This window comes from Fundulus heteroclitus, chromosome 6 (assembly GCF_011125445.2).
Source record: "Fundulus heteroclitus isolate FHET01 chromosome 6, MU-UCD_Fhet_4.1, whole genome shotgun sequence".
In the NCBI taxonomy this organism is placed as follows: domain Eukaryota; kingdom Metazoa; phylum Chordata; class Actinopteri; order Cyprinodontiformes; family Fundulidae; genus Fundulus; species Fundulus heteroclitus.
Window position 1 is genome coordinate 15,605,875 of NC_046366.1, and position 19,263 is coordinate 15,625,137.

The window sequence follows — 19,263 nt, forward strand, 5'->3', positions numbered from 1 at the left end:
AGGGTTTTCAGAAAATAGCAGAAATTCTTATTTCTCCTAAGTCTCCGAGGATGTGAATCTGTGAGCGCGGGCTCGTTTGACAATAAAACAGCGAGTGTACGCACTGACTCAATAGAAACCACATACACCCCCTCCATATTTATTGACTCCCCTGGTATAGATCTGTAAAAAGTTTTAAAATACATTTTTGATTTCTTGCAGTAGCATACTGTTTCACTGTAAAACTGGGAGAAATACAGCTTTTAATTTAGGCACATTCGTTCAGTGTGAGAAAAAAAGTCACCTACTAAGAAATCACTGGTTTTACACATTCACCCATGGCACAATTACTGGCACCCATGCTGGTAATGCTTTATACGGCCCACTTTTACCAATAAGGTAGCATTTACTGAAGTCTATCTCTATAACATTTCACAAGGTTAGAGAATACAGGGATTTTTAACCACTCTTTAAAAATCTCTCCTGATTGTCCAGAGTCCTCTTCTTTGTACTGCTCCACACAACTCACTCTGCTGGTTTTCTATAAGCTTTAAGTCTTAAAACCAAAGTTTAATTTGTTCCCTCCAGTCTGCTCTATTGTTCACCTGCCCAAAAGATCCACGTATAGCTCAGATTTTTGCCGATATGGTGCTTATATTGGCCTCGCATGCACTGCATAGGGTGTACGTGGATAAAGGTACAATATTAAGTCAGAGGGTGGTGCTAAACACACTGCAGATAAAGGTCAGACCAAAAGCAGCAGAAGACAAACAACAAAGCTAATTTGAAAGAAATGGAGATCTATTGTTTTCCCCATTGAGGATAATTTAACCCTCAGCAACAGCAAGGATACAAAAACTGCAATAAAGAATAATTTTATTTTTTTAATGTTAAATTTTACCTCCATAACCTGTTATCTTTGGACCCATCTCAGATAAGCAAAAAATTGACATTTGGATGAAGTAAGCTGGCTGCAGTAGACAGTTGATGTCATATCTGGTGAGCTTACATGTTAATATGGTTTGAATCATTATCCTGGAAGAACCAGTGGTGACCCATTATTATATATTACACAGAGTTTACCAGATTTTTATTTAAAATGTTTGAGGGTTTTCTAGAGTACACAGTGCCATGCCTTCTAATAAGGTTCCTTATTGCCTTGTGGAGAGAAACAGGTCCAAAAAACCACAGATTCTGCACTATACTTTCCAGTGGGCATGTGGTGCTTTTCCACGTATTCTTCCTTTGTTTGACACTCTGACTCAGCTAGAGTGTTTATTGTGGGATATTTTAACATAGTGAATAAGTGTACTGAGATAAAATGCTGAATTTTTCTAAACCTTTTTGGGGTGGAATCATTTTACATTGATAAACAATGCAAGCAATTTTCTATATATATATATATATAAATATTTATTTATATATTATATATATATATATATATATGTGTGTGTGTGTGTGTGTGTGTGTGTTCTCAGGGTTGCTCCTGTCTCAAAAAGCAAAACCTGAAAGATTTGTCAAAAATAGTATGTAGTAGTTAATCCGCTAACTGCTGAGAAGAGGTAACAGCACAACCATAACATTTTAAAATGTTATATTAAAACATTTTTTAACCTTGCTATGGATTGTGTTATTCTTTGTACAGGACAAAAAGCAGTTAACAACAGTTTTCATTTAACCTCAAATGCATGGGAAAGGCTTTTTTCTGCCAAAATAATTGTATGAAAAGGCAGAGATAAAAAGGATGGAAATGGAAAATGCAAATAATTTTGCCATGAAAACAAAATGTAAATTTGAACGTTTGAAGGGTTACTTTTGCATTTTTTGTGCGTCAGTAACACCCGATGGTCAGCCATATGGCTAAAGGCACCCTCACAAGGTCAGTGTTAATGGATGTTCAGGAACAGGTAGACTTGCTGTGGATCATCACCACATCAGGCCTCTGCGTGTGGATTAAAGCACACAGCTCTTACTAATATACTTCATTACAATCACTCAGTCACATCAAACCCCCTTAATCAGAATAAACAATGTCTCTACTGAGGCACATTAGAGTAATACTTCTACCCGAAAACCAATTTTCTCATGCGGCTCCCTTTGGTGTGAAACAATCTGTCAGTGTCGATGAACAGCCCACATCCAGCCTGAGTGAAAGATATGATGTATATTTTCTTGTGCACAATTGTAAAAACTGTTACTTCGGATTTTTATTTTAACCTGATTCTATTAAAATCTGTTGAAATTCCAGGAATTAATTTGTTTGGTTTTATTTCACATAGCCTTTAATTTCTTTTTTTGAAAAAGGCATTCAATCTCTAGACACATTCTTACTCTTGACTACACAGAACTGCTGAAATTCAACAGTAATTTTGGCCTCAGACGTTTATGACCATTGGCATACAATATGTTGAACTGTAGGCGGTTTGTTAAAGGGGAAGTGAAAAAAGAGAATATATATTACTTTGCGACTGCCATCAGGCGTCTTGTAAGTGAGCATGTAGTTGTCGATTTCTGCGATGGGCGGCTGCCAGGAAATGAGAGCGCCGCGGTGGTTCACTTCACTCGCCGTCAGGTTCACAGGTGCATCCATGGCTGCCAAAAGCAAAAAAAAAACGCATTACTTTTACAGTCAGAATAGTTAATAAAAGAAAAGTGGTATTAGCACTTGTCATAAAGATAGGACTTGAATGACTGCTTTAACAGAGTATATTTGCAGCTTTTTAATTGCTTGGGAAGTGAAGTTCAGAAATGCTGTTTCGTAAAATACATTTCTACAAAAGTTATTATTCCCATGTTTCAGTTTGCTTTGGATATCTATTACAGCCAGTGGTAAAATGCAGAAACCAATAAATGTGTTGAAAAAAACGTTAACATTTGAATCCGTTGAGAAGTTCAGGGAGTTGCTGAACATCTGAATGCCCCTGATGAAACTGAAAGATAAATAAATCATGTGGTAATTCAAATTTAGCTGATTTAATTTTCCACTGAAAAACAAACATAGTTTTTTCATTTAAAACTGTCTCATGTCACACCAATCTAATGAGGCAAATTATGTTAGTTTTAAATGTCTGCACTTAAGCAAGGTCACAATGTTTATTTGGTTAAAATGCTCCCCCTGTTAGTTTTCAGGTGTTGCCTTGACATCCACAGGTGTCCTTATTACTAAATTTATCTGTTGTGAATTAACTAATAATAACACAATCTTGTCCAATAAAGCTGATTCTGGTTCTTCAAGGCCACATAACCATCATTTGGGTAAATTAAAGGTCTATTGGAGTGTTTAATCATGGTGTATTTAAACTTCTCAATGTGAAGAAAGTAATTAAAATACTTTTTGAGTCTCTCTTTCACACACCCAGTCCAGCACTTTTATTTTTAAATAAAAAATATTTAGTTAATTCTAAACATCTCTCAGGAAATGTTTACCCTGATGTAATTAAAGACAGTGAGAAAAGAATTGCCGATTATCTGCATGTTTATACATGTAGCGTATATGTAAATATCTGATTTAAATTTTACATTGCGCATTACAAACATAGACAATAAATTTCATGGTGATATATGTATTGCTAATATAGTGATTACAGTAACCATGCTTTGTAATCACAGTAATGATAAAATAATGCATATGAATGGAGCATGTCATCTTTACAGGTAATGATAAAATAATGCATATGAATGGAGCATGTCATCTTTACAGGTAATTAGAGCAGAAAAATAAAAAAGGTGACAAAATTAACAGCCACACTGCAGGGCGATTTCAAGAGATGGGTAAAATGTCCACGTCAGTAATCCTAAAACCCCACAGGAACTTGTACAAACAACAGTGAGGCACTTTTCTGTTTAGTCAGAGACAAATCACAGCCTCACAAGCATCAGAGCTCTTGATCCGGAAGCCCACCCAAGTTTTACCACACGTTACATCACATTATTCATGTATATTTTTTTTCCCCTGTGAACTTTGGAACAAGACCTGATTACAGTTCCTTTGTTGGTACTCAAACCACATTAAAAAACAGCCACATATCAATTTCCCCACCTTACATCACCCTTTTTAAATCAATGAGATCTACCAGCACAGCAGCAGAAGCATTGACATGCTGTAACTGCATTTTAGTGTCGGAAAAAGAAATAAATGACCTTTCTATGTAGAAAATCTGTTTCCTGGAGTTTCATCATGACTCTAGGGCACATCATGAGTAAGTCACCCAAAAACGCTGGATGGGAGAACGCAGGGGCACCAACACAAATAAAATGCTACACTTTGTGTGCTATGATATCCAAAGATGCAGCTGTGAAAATGGTATTAAAATATCAATTACATTGCTGCCTCTTTCTTAGAAAACACCATGTGAGTTTTGATCTTTGCAGTCTTCCCCTCCATTCACTCTTTTGCATTGCAGCTAAGGTGGATTTTATGGCTCTTTACCTCTTCTGGAAGAAGAGGAGAATTAAAGTTTAGCGTACCAACTGACCTGAAATCAAACCTGTAGGCCTCATTAAACAGTATAAATACAAAGTAAAATCACACCATCGACGCCGCGCCTTTTGGTGAAATTGGTACTGAGGTGGGTACACACAACTACTGCAATCATTGACAGCTCTGTAATTAACAGCTCGGAGAGCTGATAACCTCCATATGGATGCGGAGTGTCTTTTCTCAACTGGAATGAAAGGCATCTGTGGAAACTGTGTAAAGATTTGGGTGAGAAAGAGAAAACAAAAGGTGTTTTGGTGTCATGGAGTTCAGATAACAGCAGCACCCAGTGCTAAGGTTTGTTCTGTCTAATCTTCTCCAACAATATCCAATCTCTAAGGAACTCCAGCATGTGTACATTTTTATCCTCACTTAGCCTTTTTGATCCCAATATCTACCCTCTTTTGTGCTTGTGTTTCTTTACCTTCACCTACTCTTGTGAAATTGTGTTAGCCACACCAAATGTCCATGCAGAGAGCTTTGATGACAAAATTTGAGATCTTTAAAAACGTTTTCCCTCTGAGTAGATTAGTTAAAATGATTTCATACTTTGCACACGTTTCGGCTAAACCCAACTCCTAACCTAAAAGAAAGCCGGAGTAAACAAAACACATTGACTGTTTAGGCCATTTTTCATTGGTTTTCCTCATCTGTTGAGGTAAGTCCTGATATTGTCCATAAACCTTCAAACGTAAGTTCAAGATGTTTTTTTACACAGTGTAAAAAGGCAAACAGGGTAAAATCATTTGTTTTGCGAGCAGTGTTAGCAGGATTGTGAAAACTGTTTTGATTAATGTTAACATTACTGCCACATGAAATATGCAATGAAGCATGTTTGATTTAAATCTCAGACACAGTACAAGGAGACATTTTCTTCTGTTATATATTTTTGATGCGTGTTTAGTTTCAGTGTCCAGTTTTAACTCGACTTTCCATTTGCACTCAGAAATGTAAAAGTCCAAGGCAGCAACAATAAAAAGATCCTTCTTGATGAGATGAGAAGACTAAATGGCAAAGATTTCTGGTGCAAATTCTAAACCCAATTTGGCAACTGCATGTTTAAAGTGTAGTAATTGTGCTGTTGTTTATTCTTATTTCAATTTTAGTCTGTTTCTTTAAAGCAGTCAGCAATTCAAATACTGGGTTTCTATCTTACAACTGGAGCACAGCTAATGGCCTTCTTTTACTGTATGATTTTAGCAATCTTATAAGACTACTCAGCGACACATTGTGCAATGTGGATTTAATATTTTTTGGTACGACATCAAATTTGATGGGTGCACGTTGTACGATAAACGTTTACTGCTAAATCGCTTGGGATGTATGACAATACAGGTACTGGTCATATAATTAGAATATCATGAAAAGGTTGACATTTTTTTTCACTAATTCCATTCAAAAAGTGAAATATAATTTGTAATATAGTGTATATCAGGGGTCGCCAATCGTTTTAAAACTGAGAGCTATTTCATTGGTGTTGTGCCATACGAAGGGCTACCAGTACTGACCTTTGAACAACAAGAGTCAGAGTTCACCTTAATTTTATGTAAACTAAACATATTTTTCATGCTTTGTTACATATATGGTCATGTCCAAATCTATATAAATGCAAGTTTGAATAAACAGAAAGACTAATGGAATAAAATAAAGTATTAGATGCATCTCATTAGTGGATTGTGCTTTTTTTTTTATAACAGGCTTGTGGGTGCCTGTTATAAGAATTATTATTCTGAAGTCACTATGGCCTCACACCACTCGGACAGAGGAGGCCTGGAGACCTGATGTCTGTGTATAAGATCCACTGTTTGCTGATTGCAAGGCCAAATGCTGCAGCTGCTGGGGGGTTTCTGATTGTTTACGATAGACTGTCTTTGTGTTGTCTCATGGGAAGGCCCTGGTGCAGTATTAGGGGAAGCCCGAAAAGCGAGGCGGACAGAGACAGGGCAGACGCAGACCGCAGCGGAACCGTGGGGTGCGATTACTTTCCATCTATGTGAATCTCTGCTCTGTTTCTCAATAAAAGTGCTGGAATGTCATTACCACTGTCTCCTCATTTAGTAAAGATGGGAACTCAGTTACTATCATTTAGAATTCCACCCAAAACTCCCATAACAGTGCCACATGTGGACTCAGAGGACTACTTGGTGCCCGTGGGCACTGTGTTGGTGACCCCTGATGTATATTATTTTCATCCTTAAACCAGGTACTGGTAACTTTGGCACTGTGTGCAGGTGCCAAATCTCGTTGGAAAATTAAATCTGCATCTCCATAAAGTTGGTCAGCAGCAGGGCGCATGAAGTGCTCTAAAACCTCTTGTTAGACAGCTGCACTGACATTAGACCAACAATGGACCAGCACCAGCAGATGACATGGCACAAGTGAAGGAGAAGGTTCTGCCTCATCATCCTGTTCATCTTCATTGGAAATGTGAGATCTGTTCCCAACGAAGTGGATGCGGTGGCAGCACTAACTTGGGTAAACAGCTTGGTTATGCTGACTGAGATGTGACTAACCACGCTAACTCACATACATAAACATGAACAGTTTTTATTCACAACGAGCTGGCAGAAATAAAGAGAGCAGTAGGAATAGAGAAAGGGATCTGACTGTATTTGTAAATGATAGATAGGTAAATCTCTAGAGTTGCACTATCAAAGAGACACTCTGAAGCAAGGACATTGAGCTGTTGGCTTGAGGCTTTATTAACTTCAGCAAGAGTTTACACTTGTTATTGTGCACAGTGTATGTTACCCTTTTGCTAATGCTGCAACAGCCTGTGATGTCATCCCTACTCTGACCAGCAGACTCCAAACATAGTACCCTCAGGCCCTTTTTCTGATCCCTTGATATTTTATTAATGGTTCCCTGTCATTCCATTCTTACCACCTTGACCCTGCCTGTTACCTGCCACAACAAGAGACAATAAAACACTGCACTATGGTATGCCAACACCAAGGAGTCATACAGCTCATCACCTCTCCCTCTCCTGGGGGGCTTGGATCACAACTACTTCATCTTAAGCCTGTGTATGAACCCACTGTACACAGAACCAGCTCTGAAAACGTACAGTGTAGAGATGGTGTGGGGAGATGGAAGAAGCTCAGAGGGGCTGTTTCAGCTACATTGTGTGGAATGAGCTCTTTGCTCCTTATGGGGAGGACACTAACAACATCACAGACTACATTACAGGCTATATTAACCTCTGTATGGATATGAATCTTTGGTGTTTCTCTAATGAAAAGCCACGGGTTAACCCTTGGATAAAGGGTCTCCCCAAGCAGAAGAACATAGTATTTAGATGAGGAAACATAGAGGAGCTGAGAGCACTGCAGAAGGAACTCAGAAGGAAGATCATGGATGGAACGAGCATCAACAGAAGGGGTCTTCAACCCTGGTGTCTCCTGAACCAAATGATTGCAAGACCTCCCTCAGCATCCAGCAATGGCATGCAGGGGTCTGTTAATCCCCCCATTGCTTAGGTCAGGTGTGTAAAGGCAGGGAAACACCTAAAACATGCAGGGCCAGGTTTGAAGATACCTTATCTACAGGAAGAAATTGGAGGAACAACGACAGCAGAACAAGATTAGTGGGGTTTGGAAGACCCACAAAACAATTTCAGGACCCAAACCAAACTCCTAAATGCTGTGGGAGTTTTTGGGTGAATGAATGATCACAACCAGTTCTTCAACTGCTTTGGCATCATGGGATACATGTTCCACATGAGCATGATGCTGGGGAAAGCCATGGAAAACCTCCTGTGTGGTACCAGTGCCAAAGACAACACATCCGAAGGACCTCAGTAGATACAGACTGGTAGCACTGACGTCACGTCTGATGAAGACCCTCAAGAGGTTGGTCCTCAGGCATTTACACCTACTGGAGAGGTTTCATATGATCCGCTGCAGTTTGCCTACCATCCTTGGTTGCCCATAGTATGCAAGGGCACAGGAATATCTCTCTGACCGGGCTAGTCTTCAGTACAGGGCCCACACAGGGCACTGTGCTGGCACTATTCCTGTTAAACCTCTATACTGCAGGTTTCTCCATTAACTCCACAGGCTGACATCTACAAAGGTTCTCTCATGACTATTCCATATTCGGCCTCATCACAGGTGAGGACATCTCAGAGTACAGGCTGAGAACACAGCACTCTGTGGACTTGTGCCAGCAGGACCCTCTCCTGATCAATGCAAATAAAACTAAGCAGCTGTTAGTGGATTTCTGCAGGCACAGACCCACCACACCAACACCAGTGAGCATCCAGGGGACTGACATTGAAATAGTAGTCTTGTAGGTTCACTTGAACATTAAACTGGACTGGAATCATAACACTGTTCCTCTTTACAGGAAGGGTCAGAATTGGCTCTATCTACTAAGGAGACTGAGATCTTTTGGAGTGCATGTGATGCTTCTGAAGACCTTTTTTGACTCTATGATGTCATCAGCCATGCTCTGTGGTTTAGTTTATTGAAGCAGCAACGTATCTATAGCTGAGAGGAAGCAGTTAGATGAGCTCATCAGGAAGGCCAGCTCTGTCCTAAGATACTTCCTTGACCCAGTGCAGGTGGTGGAACACAGATGGACTCTAGCAAAAAATACATCACTCTTGGACAATGTCTTCCATCTCATGCATGAATCTATGGCAGTATCACTCCTTTGCTGCTCCCTAGGAATGCGAAGGAGTGTTATATTCTTCCTCCCAGCAGCTGTTAGACTTTATAACAATCACTGCTCCCAACAGAATCATAATGTACTTACACCCCTGCTGTTTTTTTGCTATTTTTATTTTTATTTTTTTGTAAATAGTCTTTTATTGTTTTTATGCACAAATACACATACATTTGTTGTACAGTACTTTTTAACTCACCCAGCGCATATTCTTAAATCCTAATATAGTATTTTAAATAACTAGGGTGTTACTTTTTTTTAAAGTTGTAAATTTGCCTTTATTGTACAATCACCTATTCTCATTGTATTTTTTACCTTTGTATATATCTGCATGCTTCCATTTACCCTTTACTTTCCTATTACTCTTAGCACACCTGAATTTCCCCACTGTGGGTCAATAAAAGGTATTGCAATTCTACTGTATTCATTTATTTCATCCACTTTTGATTTCTTCTGTGATTTTTCAAAATATTCTGCGCTGCACTTCTATACAGTGTTTCCTTTAAGCTTTTTTGTGCTTATGAGCTCTACCTCACCTCAGAACTTATGTTAGTAATTTAGTTGCTTTATAAATAGCTGTTACTGACACATCTTCTAAGTATCGCTAAAAAAGCCCAAGTTTCACTAGCGATGCTTTCACCTCAGTGTGAGAACAATGGTTCTAGTCTAATGTGATAAAGAGTGAAAAGATCACATATGTTATTCTAATCAATCACTTGTGTTGATGAACACAGATGGTGTGGATTATGTGGACAACAGTCTTCCTTCTTCCCTCCTCTTCATTCTACAATTAAGTTTGCCACCTCTATTTCATTTGCCTCCGATCAAACCTTTGCGCAGAGCGCAGCTGAGCAGGTGTCAGCTCTGCTTCTCGCTGCTCTGACACCCTCTTATTGAAGCTTCAGATTTAAACAATGAAACAGAGATGAATGAGTTTGGCTATATCTGATGATCCATTAACACATGCAAACAATTCCAGTGGAAGAAAATAAATAGAAATATAAAGCAGCAGATGGGAAAGTGCCTCCATGTGCAGCATAAAGCTGTATCAGTATAAGATGGACGAAAGCATTCGTTCTTCATCTCAGTGCCTTTTTTAAGGGGATGGTAAAAAAATTACATTTATTGTACATTATATGTACAATAAATGTGCTTTTTGCATCTAATTAAAGAAAATACAAATTACAGCTATTAAAAAAGTTCCTTTTGGGTCCTACTTCCTGCTATGGATGACATACCCTTACAATCAGTAGCTATTTTAAAAAGCAAATAAAAAACTAACCGACTATATCAGCAGTATGGCATAATTTAGCTACTATGATTACATGGACTGAGCCAAGTAAGTAATTTTACAGAACTCGCATGTGCATGTGATTGGAGCCTGAGAAGAAGTGTTGAACTAATTAAATTATCACCTCGAATCTTGCTGATTATATCAAGAAACACTTTATTCCGTATAGAGAGTTTTTATATCCAGGGGAAGACAAGCAGACATAAAATCTTAAATTTTCTTTCTGTATATGTCTTCAACTGAAGGAAGGCAAACCGATATCAGAGTCCACCTATTAGAAGAAATTGGTGAAAGACAAATGTGTTTAAATGCATCTAATAATAATAATAATAATAATAATAATAATAGTACTGCGACAGACTGGGGACCTGTCCAGAGTGTACCCCGCCTCTCGCCCAGTGAACGCTGAAGATAGGCACCGGTAACCCCACGACTCCATGAGGGATTAAGCGGGTCAGAAAATGGATAGATGGATATAGGATAATAACAATAATAATAATAATAATAATAATAATAATAATAATAATAATAATAACTGATTTGATTTGTAATGCACTTTACAGTTCCAATCAATCTAAAAGTGCTATAGTCGATACAAATTCAAAGAACAAAGACAATAAAATGCAATTACAATACACAAGTAAAAGTTGTGAGGCAATTAAATCCAAGAGAAATAAAAGCATTTAAAGGAGGCCATTAAAACATTGAGTGAAAAGGAAGGTTTTAAGGCCTGTTGTAAAAACATGTCAGGGTCTGCAGAGCCTTCGGATGTGGAGGCAGATTGTTCCACAGACATACAGGAAAAGGCCCGATCTCCCATGGTGTTGGATCGAGTCCTGGGAATGTGTAAAAGGTCAGTGCTGGAAGAATGGAAAGTGCGTGAGGGACAGTGAAGGGTGAGGAGGTATTTTAAATAAGATGGTGCATTACCATGCAGGCATTGGAAGGTAAGCAGGGAGATTTTGTAGATGATCCTGGCACAGACAGGAAGCCAGTGGAGAAAACAGGTAATGGGGGTCATGTGTTCATGTTTTTGCACTCTTGTCGGGATCCTGGCAACGCAATTCTGAATGTACTACAATTTCTGCAAGTGTGTTGCAATCTTGTGTATAGAGTTTTACCAAAACGTAAGGCTAGGACTTTAATGTCTTAGTTGAAATCATTATTTGGAGAAAAAAATAATGGGTAAAATAAAGTAATGCATTCAATTGCCAAAACAATGGGGGTAGTGTGGTGGTCTGGGGGGTGGGGGTGGTTTATGGGATGGGAAGGCAGGGGAGCAGGGGTGCAGCTCAATACTTGCCACCCCAGTTTTGGATAGTCAAATGTAAATGCATATGCTGGCTAAAGTGGAAATAAATGAGTGAATTTCAGTGGTCTGAGAGCAAGTGGATGTAATGCTGAACGATATGTGAGTTAAACCCTTTCCTTTGTGTGATTGATTGCTGGTGGTGTGCATCAAACAGCAACATGAAGTGATTAGACCATTAATAATGGTGTTATTTGAATAAAACAAGTAACGTGAGTATAAGGGAAAGTGGAACAGCATTACTGACAGAAAAACCTTAAAGCTAATTAGTACCACACAGCGCTAACATTTAAACCCTATAGCCAGAGAATATTTGTGGTGACATGAGGCGTGCGACAAAGTCAGAGGATTAACAGCTGAACATCGGATCACAGCTTGTCTATGTTGCCATGCCAGCATAATGTCAATTGAGAAAGTCTTACTTTATTCCTTCCTTCTGGTTATTGATGCAGGGTTTAGACTGGGTGAAGTATTAAGAAAAAAAAGTTCTTAAAAAGACTAAGGATTCCTTGATATGTAGATGACATACAATCAAAATCATATTCTGTCTGGTACGGGAGGAAAACTTAGCAACATCATTGTTCAGAACACTGCGCATGTGCAGCAGGGGATAAACAAGGAAGCGGCTATTGACTATTAGCATCTCCCAGCAAAGTAATGAAAACAATGAAGAATGGTCCAAGATTCAGTGTAAAAAAGGCAAAAAATATATGATTCTAAGCTAAAAAAGACTGGAATAGTGCTGGGAATACAGTATGAACGTTGGTGTTCACTGAAGCGGAAGCTAAAGCTGCCCGGAGCTCATGTGAGTAAACGTCCTTATTAATACTGTGATAATAGTAATAGCAATGCTCTTCTTAGCTTCTACAGTCTTAAGTATAAACATTATAAATAGATTTATTAATTGATTGGTTCTTACGTTGATGAATTTTCTTTCTCTGTGATGTTCGGATATGAGGCTCTTAGAGTTGTTGTAGATTGTTTTATTTAATTAATAACAGTTGTTCTTCAATCACGCCCAGCTGCCGTTTTACTGTGAAGCATTGCAGAGGGGTAAGACTCAGTCTAGCATAATTTAATAGTGATTTATTAGTCACCATCTGGCTTTCTGCAGTACTGCCGGTAGATGGCATCTGCTGCTCACCGCGCCGGTGCTGGGTTCTATTTTAGGGTGACCAGACGTCCCCGATTTCCGGGGACTGTCCCCGTTTTGGACCACCTGTCCCCGGCTAAAGCTGTCCCCGGAAATGTCCCCGATTTTACCGAGGGGGAATAAGTGTTGCGGTAACTGGGTGCGCTGCGCGCACCACTAGATGGCGGTAATGATCCTTTTGGATGTCAGATGCCATTAAAACACGAAGAGGAAGAAGAAGAAGAAGAAAAAGAAGAAGAAGAAGAAGAAGAAGAGCGCACCACTTTTAAAACAGAAGAAGAACAAGTGGAAATTCGTTGTCACAGGGGGAGCTGCCCTGTGTCATGGTAAGTATTTGGATCGGGCTGATCCTGTGATAAATGTTTAGTTTTTGTCCAGGTTAAAAATTATCAATAAAAAGTAAGACAAGACCACGAGTTGCTGCTCACATCAGTAAAAGACACTTAGATAAAATGTAACAGAATAATTGAAAACTCCTTGTAAGGCGCTAAACTGGTACGCTGGTTCTCCAGGGATCAACAAGGGTTCTTCTAAAGATGTTTTAGAACTGATTGGTGACCTTTAGTTTATATTTCAGATAGTTGGAAGTAGAGTTATTACTAGATGTTTTGCTGATTTATGAGCATAGACTTCCAGGCTTAGGTTTAGCTTTTCTACTGCTCACTTTGGATATATGAAAGCTCCTCATGAAAAAATAGGAGTCAGTAACAGGAGAACTGAATGAGAAAAGATCTACATGATCTGAGAACGATGGAGGAAGAGATAACCACCTGTTTAATGTCCATTTATTATGTTGTTTTTGCTTGTAGCTCCTAATATTGTGGTAATTAGATTTGTAGTATTTAATTGGATGATATAATAATAAAAATAACAATAATTGGAAGTTTTCATGTTGTACATTCTAATGTTTTTGGAACTGATTTTAATTATATAATGTCTGTTTTAGAATAATGTAAGATTGATACGAGAGGAAAAGGGTAGGAAGTCAGAAAGGAGATTAAATGGGTGGAGGAAAATAGGAACACTGATGGAAAGAACACTTGATGAGAAGAGATAAACTTTTACTTAGAGTATTATTAAAGTTCAAGTGATAAAGCGTTGACATGATTTAAGTGATAAAGTAACGTATTGAGTAATGTAGTGTGTGAAGTATACTATGTAAAACAGAGTGACTCAGGTTTGAGTTGAGAAGCCTAATTGTCTGAGGATATAACCTCTTTCTGAGTCTCTGCACTGAACATGAGTTTCACTGCACTTCCCTAGCTGTGGCAGAACTAAGAGGCAGATTAGTTGTATATTTTTCTTGTGTCTTAAAAATTTCTGTTCTGCACATAATACATTCTCTTCTCCTCTTATTTTATCCAGACCTCTGGATACCGGGGCTGATGGCTCTTCAGACACAGAAGGCCTTGAAGAAACCAGAGATGATCTCATGTTAGCGACTCACTGACCGGAGTTAACTCACCTTATAGGAGCAAACAATATACTGGCACATCAACTACTACCATACACATAATGTAGTTATACACACTTTGTGTAAGTTTATACATGCTCATGCTGCACACTGATCCAAGGGGTCTCCAAGTCTGTGCCTTTGTTTCACCTCACAACACCAAAACCCATTTTCTTGTCCCAAACAGGCTCCATGCACAGCTCCACTTCTTCCTGAAGCTCAGCAGCTCCTGATTAATCCAGGTGTGTCTGACTTCAACCAGCCAGACACACCTGGATTAATCAGCTTGTCCAGTAAAGAAAGAAAGGAAACAAAAGAGCTGCTGAGGTTCAGGAAGTAGTGGAGCTGTGCTTATAGCCCATTATGGAAAGAAATTAATCTGCTTATTTGAGATGCACAGGCCCCTGCTGTGGCCAGGTGACAGTAAGAAACATGTATCACCCTTTACCTGCGGGCTTGACCTCTACTTCTTCTTTATGTTAATGCAGAAAACCTATTGCTCATAGGTATGTAGACATGAGCAGAATAAGTATTTGTTGCACTTTTTTAAAAGGTTGAGGAACTCCGTCTTCACAGAGAGCCACAGTCTAAATGTTTGTATTTACTGGTTTTTCTTTTCCTCATATCACTCTCCCCTTAGGAGGCAGCAGAGCTCTTTGGGCTACACAAAATTGAAAAACCCTGCTAACCACCTTAGACCCCTCCACTCCCACCCCCATCACTTTGCCTCAACCCAAAGACACAGTTCTAGTTTTCTATTAACACTATTTAACACTATTTATTAATTTTATTAATCTCATGATATACTAAAAGTGTGGAGAGGCACATTCCTGGCTTTTACACTTGATTTTTGTTGTTTAAATATTAATAAATATGTAAAAATAAATGAAACCATTACTGTCCCCGTTTCCTAATTTCGTCTTGATGAGATGTATTGTTTTTTTATGTAAGAGCAAGAAATGTCCCCAGATTTGATTTCAGAAATCTGGTCACCTTATTCTATTTAGCCTCAAAAAGGACAATCAAAACACTATCAAGATGGACGCTCGGTGTATATAACCTTATTTTATCATGATCAAATGCTTTTTTATAAGCATATAATGTGGCTATATTCCTTTAATGTTTCTCAGTGTGCATTTTTGCCACTCACTTTGAAACCACAATCTCTGATAGTCTCTCCAACATTTGCAGGATTTAGAATGATGGAGGCTATGCAGTTTCTCGAGCAAACATTTTTTTTATCACCAGCTATAAATATGTAAATCTGTAGAGGTGTGCAAACAATACCTATAAGTCCAATATTGACATAAAAATAGATGAGCCAAAATAAAGCTAACCGATAGTAAGCTAAATACTAAATCTACACAGCTTGACATTATCAGAAAGCTCTCTGGGTAGTTTCAAAACATTTCTTGCAAAACTTGTATGGAGCTTCGAGCTTAAAAGCATGCAACTAGTCAGAAATACATTTGCCTGGAAATGTGAGATTGTGGTTCTCTACCAGCATCTCTTAATTCTTAGTAAATGACTATCAAGGAGACCTGTGTGAAGTTGCCTCAAACAAGGATTTTAGCCGCCTCAGTGCCGTACCAATAACTTCTCAACGAGGGAACTGAGGATTATCAGAGAGAAAAAGTCCTGGTACTCCAGTAAAAAGACTTATAGAAACACCTGAAGCAAAATCCGTTATTTTCCACCCATAGAGCTTAAATATCAGCCTTTGGGGAGACATGCTGTCTTACTCTATGCTGAGCTCTTGAGGCATACGGGCCAGACAACAAAACCACTCTTGACTGTGGCTAAGAGGTTTGGGTGATCTACAAAGAACTCCAACACTAATACAGAAAATAAATAAATAAAACCGAAAGGGTGGGACTCACCCTTTTTTCTCCCCGTCTCTTCCTCTGCTGTTTTGCTGAAATGCCACCTATTCCAAGGAGAAAATCTAAAACTTTACAGCTGGAACCTTTAGTTGACCTTTAAGCTTAGGCAGCTGTCACTGGCATTTGCACAGATGTTTTAAATACATCACAGGGACTATAGGAAAATACCTTTGATGCAAGATCTTTTCCTTCAAATGTATTATTAACTGACTAAGAGTTGACTGAAATCACAAATCCAGTGATTGCATGGACTGGTATTATCTTAGTATAATATATCCGAATCAAAGTAAAACATTAAGACAGCTGGGGGAACAAAGGGGCCACATAGACCTGTTGTATTTTATCCTTTCCAAATTTCTCTGGTTGGTAAAGACCAGAGTAAAACACACTATCATCAGAACTAAGAAGAAAGTTATATCAGATCTAGGAAGTATTATTGAGATAAAAAATAACCTTTCTATGTTACCAATACACACTCAGTCACAAAGCGTACTTGTCACCATACTGTAGCAAATGGGGAGAAAAAAACAATATTTTGTTCCTATATTATTTTATCACTTACATGAAACTTTATACATGTGTATGAGCTAGTTTGAGAACATCAGAGAACCTTAGCTATTTCTTAAAATGATCTCAAGCATCTAATCACCCTCATGAACTGGGCATGTGCCTTGCAAGCAGGAGTATATTTGTCATCAGTGTCTGTCACAGCTGGAAAGGTGAGGTAAGTTGAACTTGAAAGTTATTTATGCATTGTTGATGGAGTTGATGACAAACTGAGTTCCAAGTATTGCCACAATCCAGTATTTTGCATAAGTATAGCTTCACCTAATTAAAGCATCCAACACATGTATCCAATAAATAACTATAGCTACCTGTAGTAACAATTCCTGCTTGGGACACAGGGGTAATTTTCAAACTGGACAGTTGCAAGGTTTGCCGAGCAAGTGTGTTATATCCTGCTTATCTATAGTTAACAATACAAACTTATTGCCCCCTCTGATAATGTCGCCGCTTCACTGAGAAGCTGAGGTGGGTAAGAAGAAGGCGGCTACAAGCTGCAAATCAGCTCTTATGGAAGATACACAATGGTGCCAGCTGGTATGGTGCAGGTCACATACACATGATGTTATTAATACAGTTAACTTAAGAAAAAAATACAAAACAAATGCTTTTAGTAAAAAACTGATGACACATATATTGTAATATGAAGCCTCCCAATTTTGCTACTCTCTGCAGTCTCTGTACTGAACAGCTTTTTATAACCTTTATTTTTTCATTTTTGAGAAAAAATAACCTTAATGATAGCTTAATAAGCCCATGATGTGCATTTATGAGCACAGCTTTTTAGCATTTTAACTTTTTATATTCAGTTCTTAGTTATACTCTCTGTTACATTATAGCATTTTTGACAATCAAAGGGAGACTAATGGGTAGGGTGTGTGCTCTTGGCATCACACTGCAAGGTTTCTATAAGAATCAGCCACATTCATTGAGGACAGCGCAGACTATTATCCCACCATAGGGGATCATTTTGAGTTAGTGTGAGAAAAGCCTTAACAATGTCTAACATAATATTTGAACAAGAAGCATTTGGCTTCTTTCAACCGTTTTTAGAAATTCTTAATTGTTTAGAATTCTAACTGAATGTATTTGCAGCCCTGTGTGTGTTTCTTTTTCAAGTAGTGCATCTTCACTGATCTGCAGAAGAGGATGTTATTCTGCTCCATGGGAATATTAGCTGTTGTACTGGCTGAAATTTATATTTTCCTCAACATTACTGAAGAAAAAAGCTAGAAAATAATCTAAACGGTAAAAAGGATTTAAAAAAAAGCTTTTATAAATTAGTAAATAAAGTTGTGCTAGCAAGTAAAGGTAGAAAAGTTTGAAGCCAGCTTTCAGAATGTTTCTCACTATGTCAACTTGTTTGCTTTCAAGTCTATTGGAGTCATGATGCAACACTTTGCCATATGTTGCCTAGTGTTGAGAATGGGAAAATGATTGGAAAAAGTTGAACTGAAAAATATAAGAAACTGGGATTTAAGTATAAGTGGCACCTGAGTTTGACTAGGCTTGAGAAAGCTTACTAATTCTGGGTCAAGCATACTTTAGCCGGCATCAACTTTAATCTCATCGCTTTTCATCCATCTATCCAGCCATCCATCCACCAATCCATTGTGTATATCAGCTTGCCTATGCAGAGTTGTTGGATGGGGTGCTTATGTTAGGTGAGAGGTAAGGTGCAACCTGGAAAGGTTGCCAGTCCCATCATAATGCAACAAAGAGACACACAGCATTAACAACCATGCACACACACACACACACACACACACACACACACACACACACACACACACACACACACACACACACACACACACACACACACATACAGCTAAGTCCAATTAAGAGAACCCAAAAGCCTGTGAAGGAAGCCACAGTAACAGGAGGGAACCCACCCATGCACACGGAGCATGCGTAAACTTTATGAGGAAAGAGTCAAACTTGGTCCCACTGTGCTAAATTCTAAATTACTGTGCAGCCACAAATCACCTTCTGTTTGTGTTCATTTCTTATTTGACTTGTGTCTTACGTTACTGTTAAATTCCTTGATTTTATATTTTTACCATCACCTGTGTGTTAACCTTCTACAGTCCAGAGTCTTCTTCTCTGCTGCATTCCTGAATTGCTTTTATCTACAAACATCCTCTGAGAAGAGCTTTTTTTTTGACTGTGCTTTCTTATCATCCACATGGGAACCTCTCATGATTTCACCAGGCACGTAGCATTTTATTTTGTTGTTATATTGAAGGGGGTGGACCGGAAAACAAACATCCAAGTCTGTTGGACAGACACCTTTGTCCTCCTATGATTCCTCTGAGCAATCAAAGCCAGTGACAAGAGACTCTCTCGGCATTGAGAAAAGAGCTGGATGTTCATCCCGCCTGTTGGCTGAGAGCCTGAGATCCAGATGACAAGTGGCGTCCCCACGGACATCAGTCGGGAGAATTTTGTCGCTGCTGACTGGATCTAGAGGATGTGGAAGAGTG

The 19,263-nt window shown here is 38.7% G+C and overlaps 1 protein-coding gene across 6 annotated transcripts in view; it reads right to left on the reverse strand.

Moving 5' to 3' along the window:
• tnr (tenascin R (restrictin, janusin)) overlaps positions 1-19,263 on the reverse strand; it is a 267,967-nt gene that overhangs the window by 23,183 nt on the left and 225,521 nt on the right. For all 6 annotated transcript variants that reach the window (XM_036138170.1, XM_036138169.1, XM_036138171.1 and 3 more), the window contains one exon: positions 2,441-2,571. In XM_036138170.1, coding sequence (XP_035994063.1) covers positions 2,441-2,571 — 131 coding nt within the window. The remainder of the gene's footprint in view (positions 1-2,440; positions 2,572-19,263) is intronic.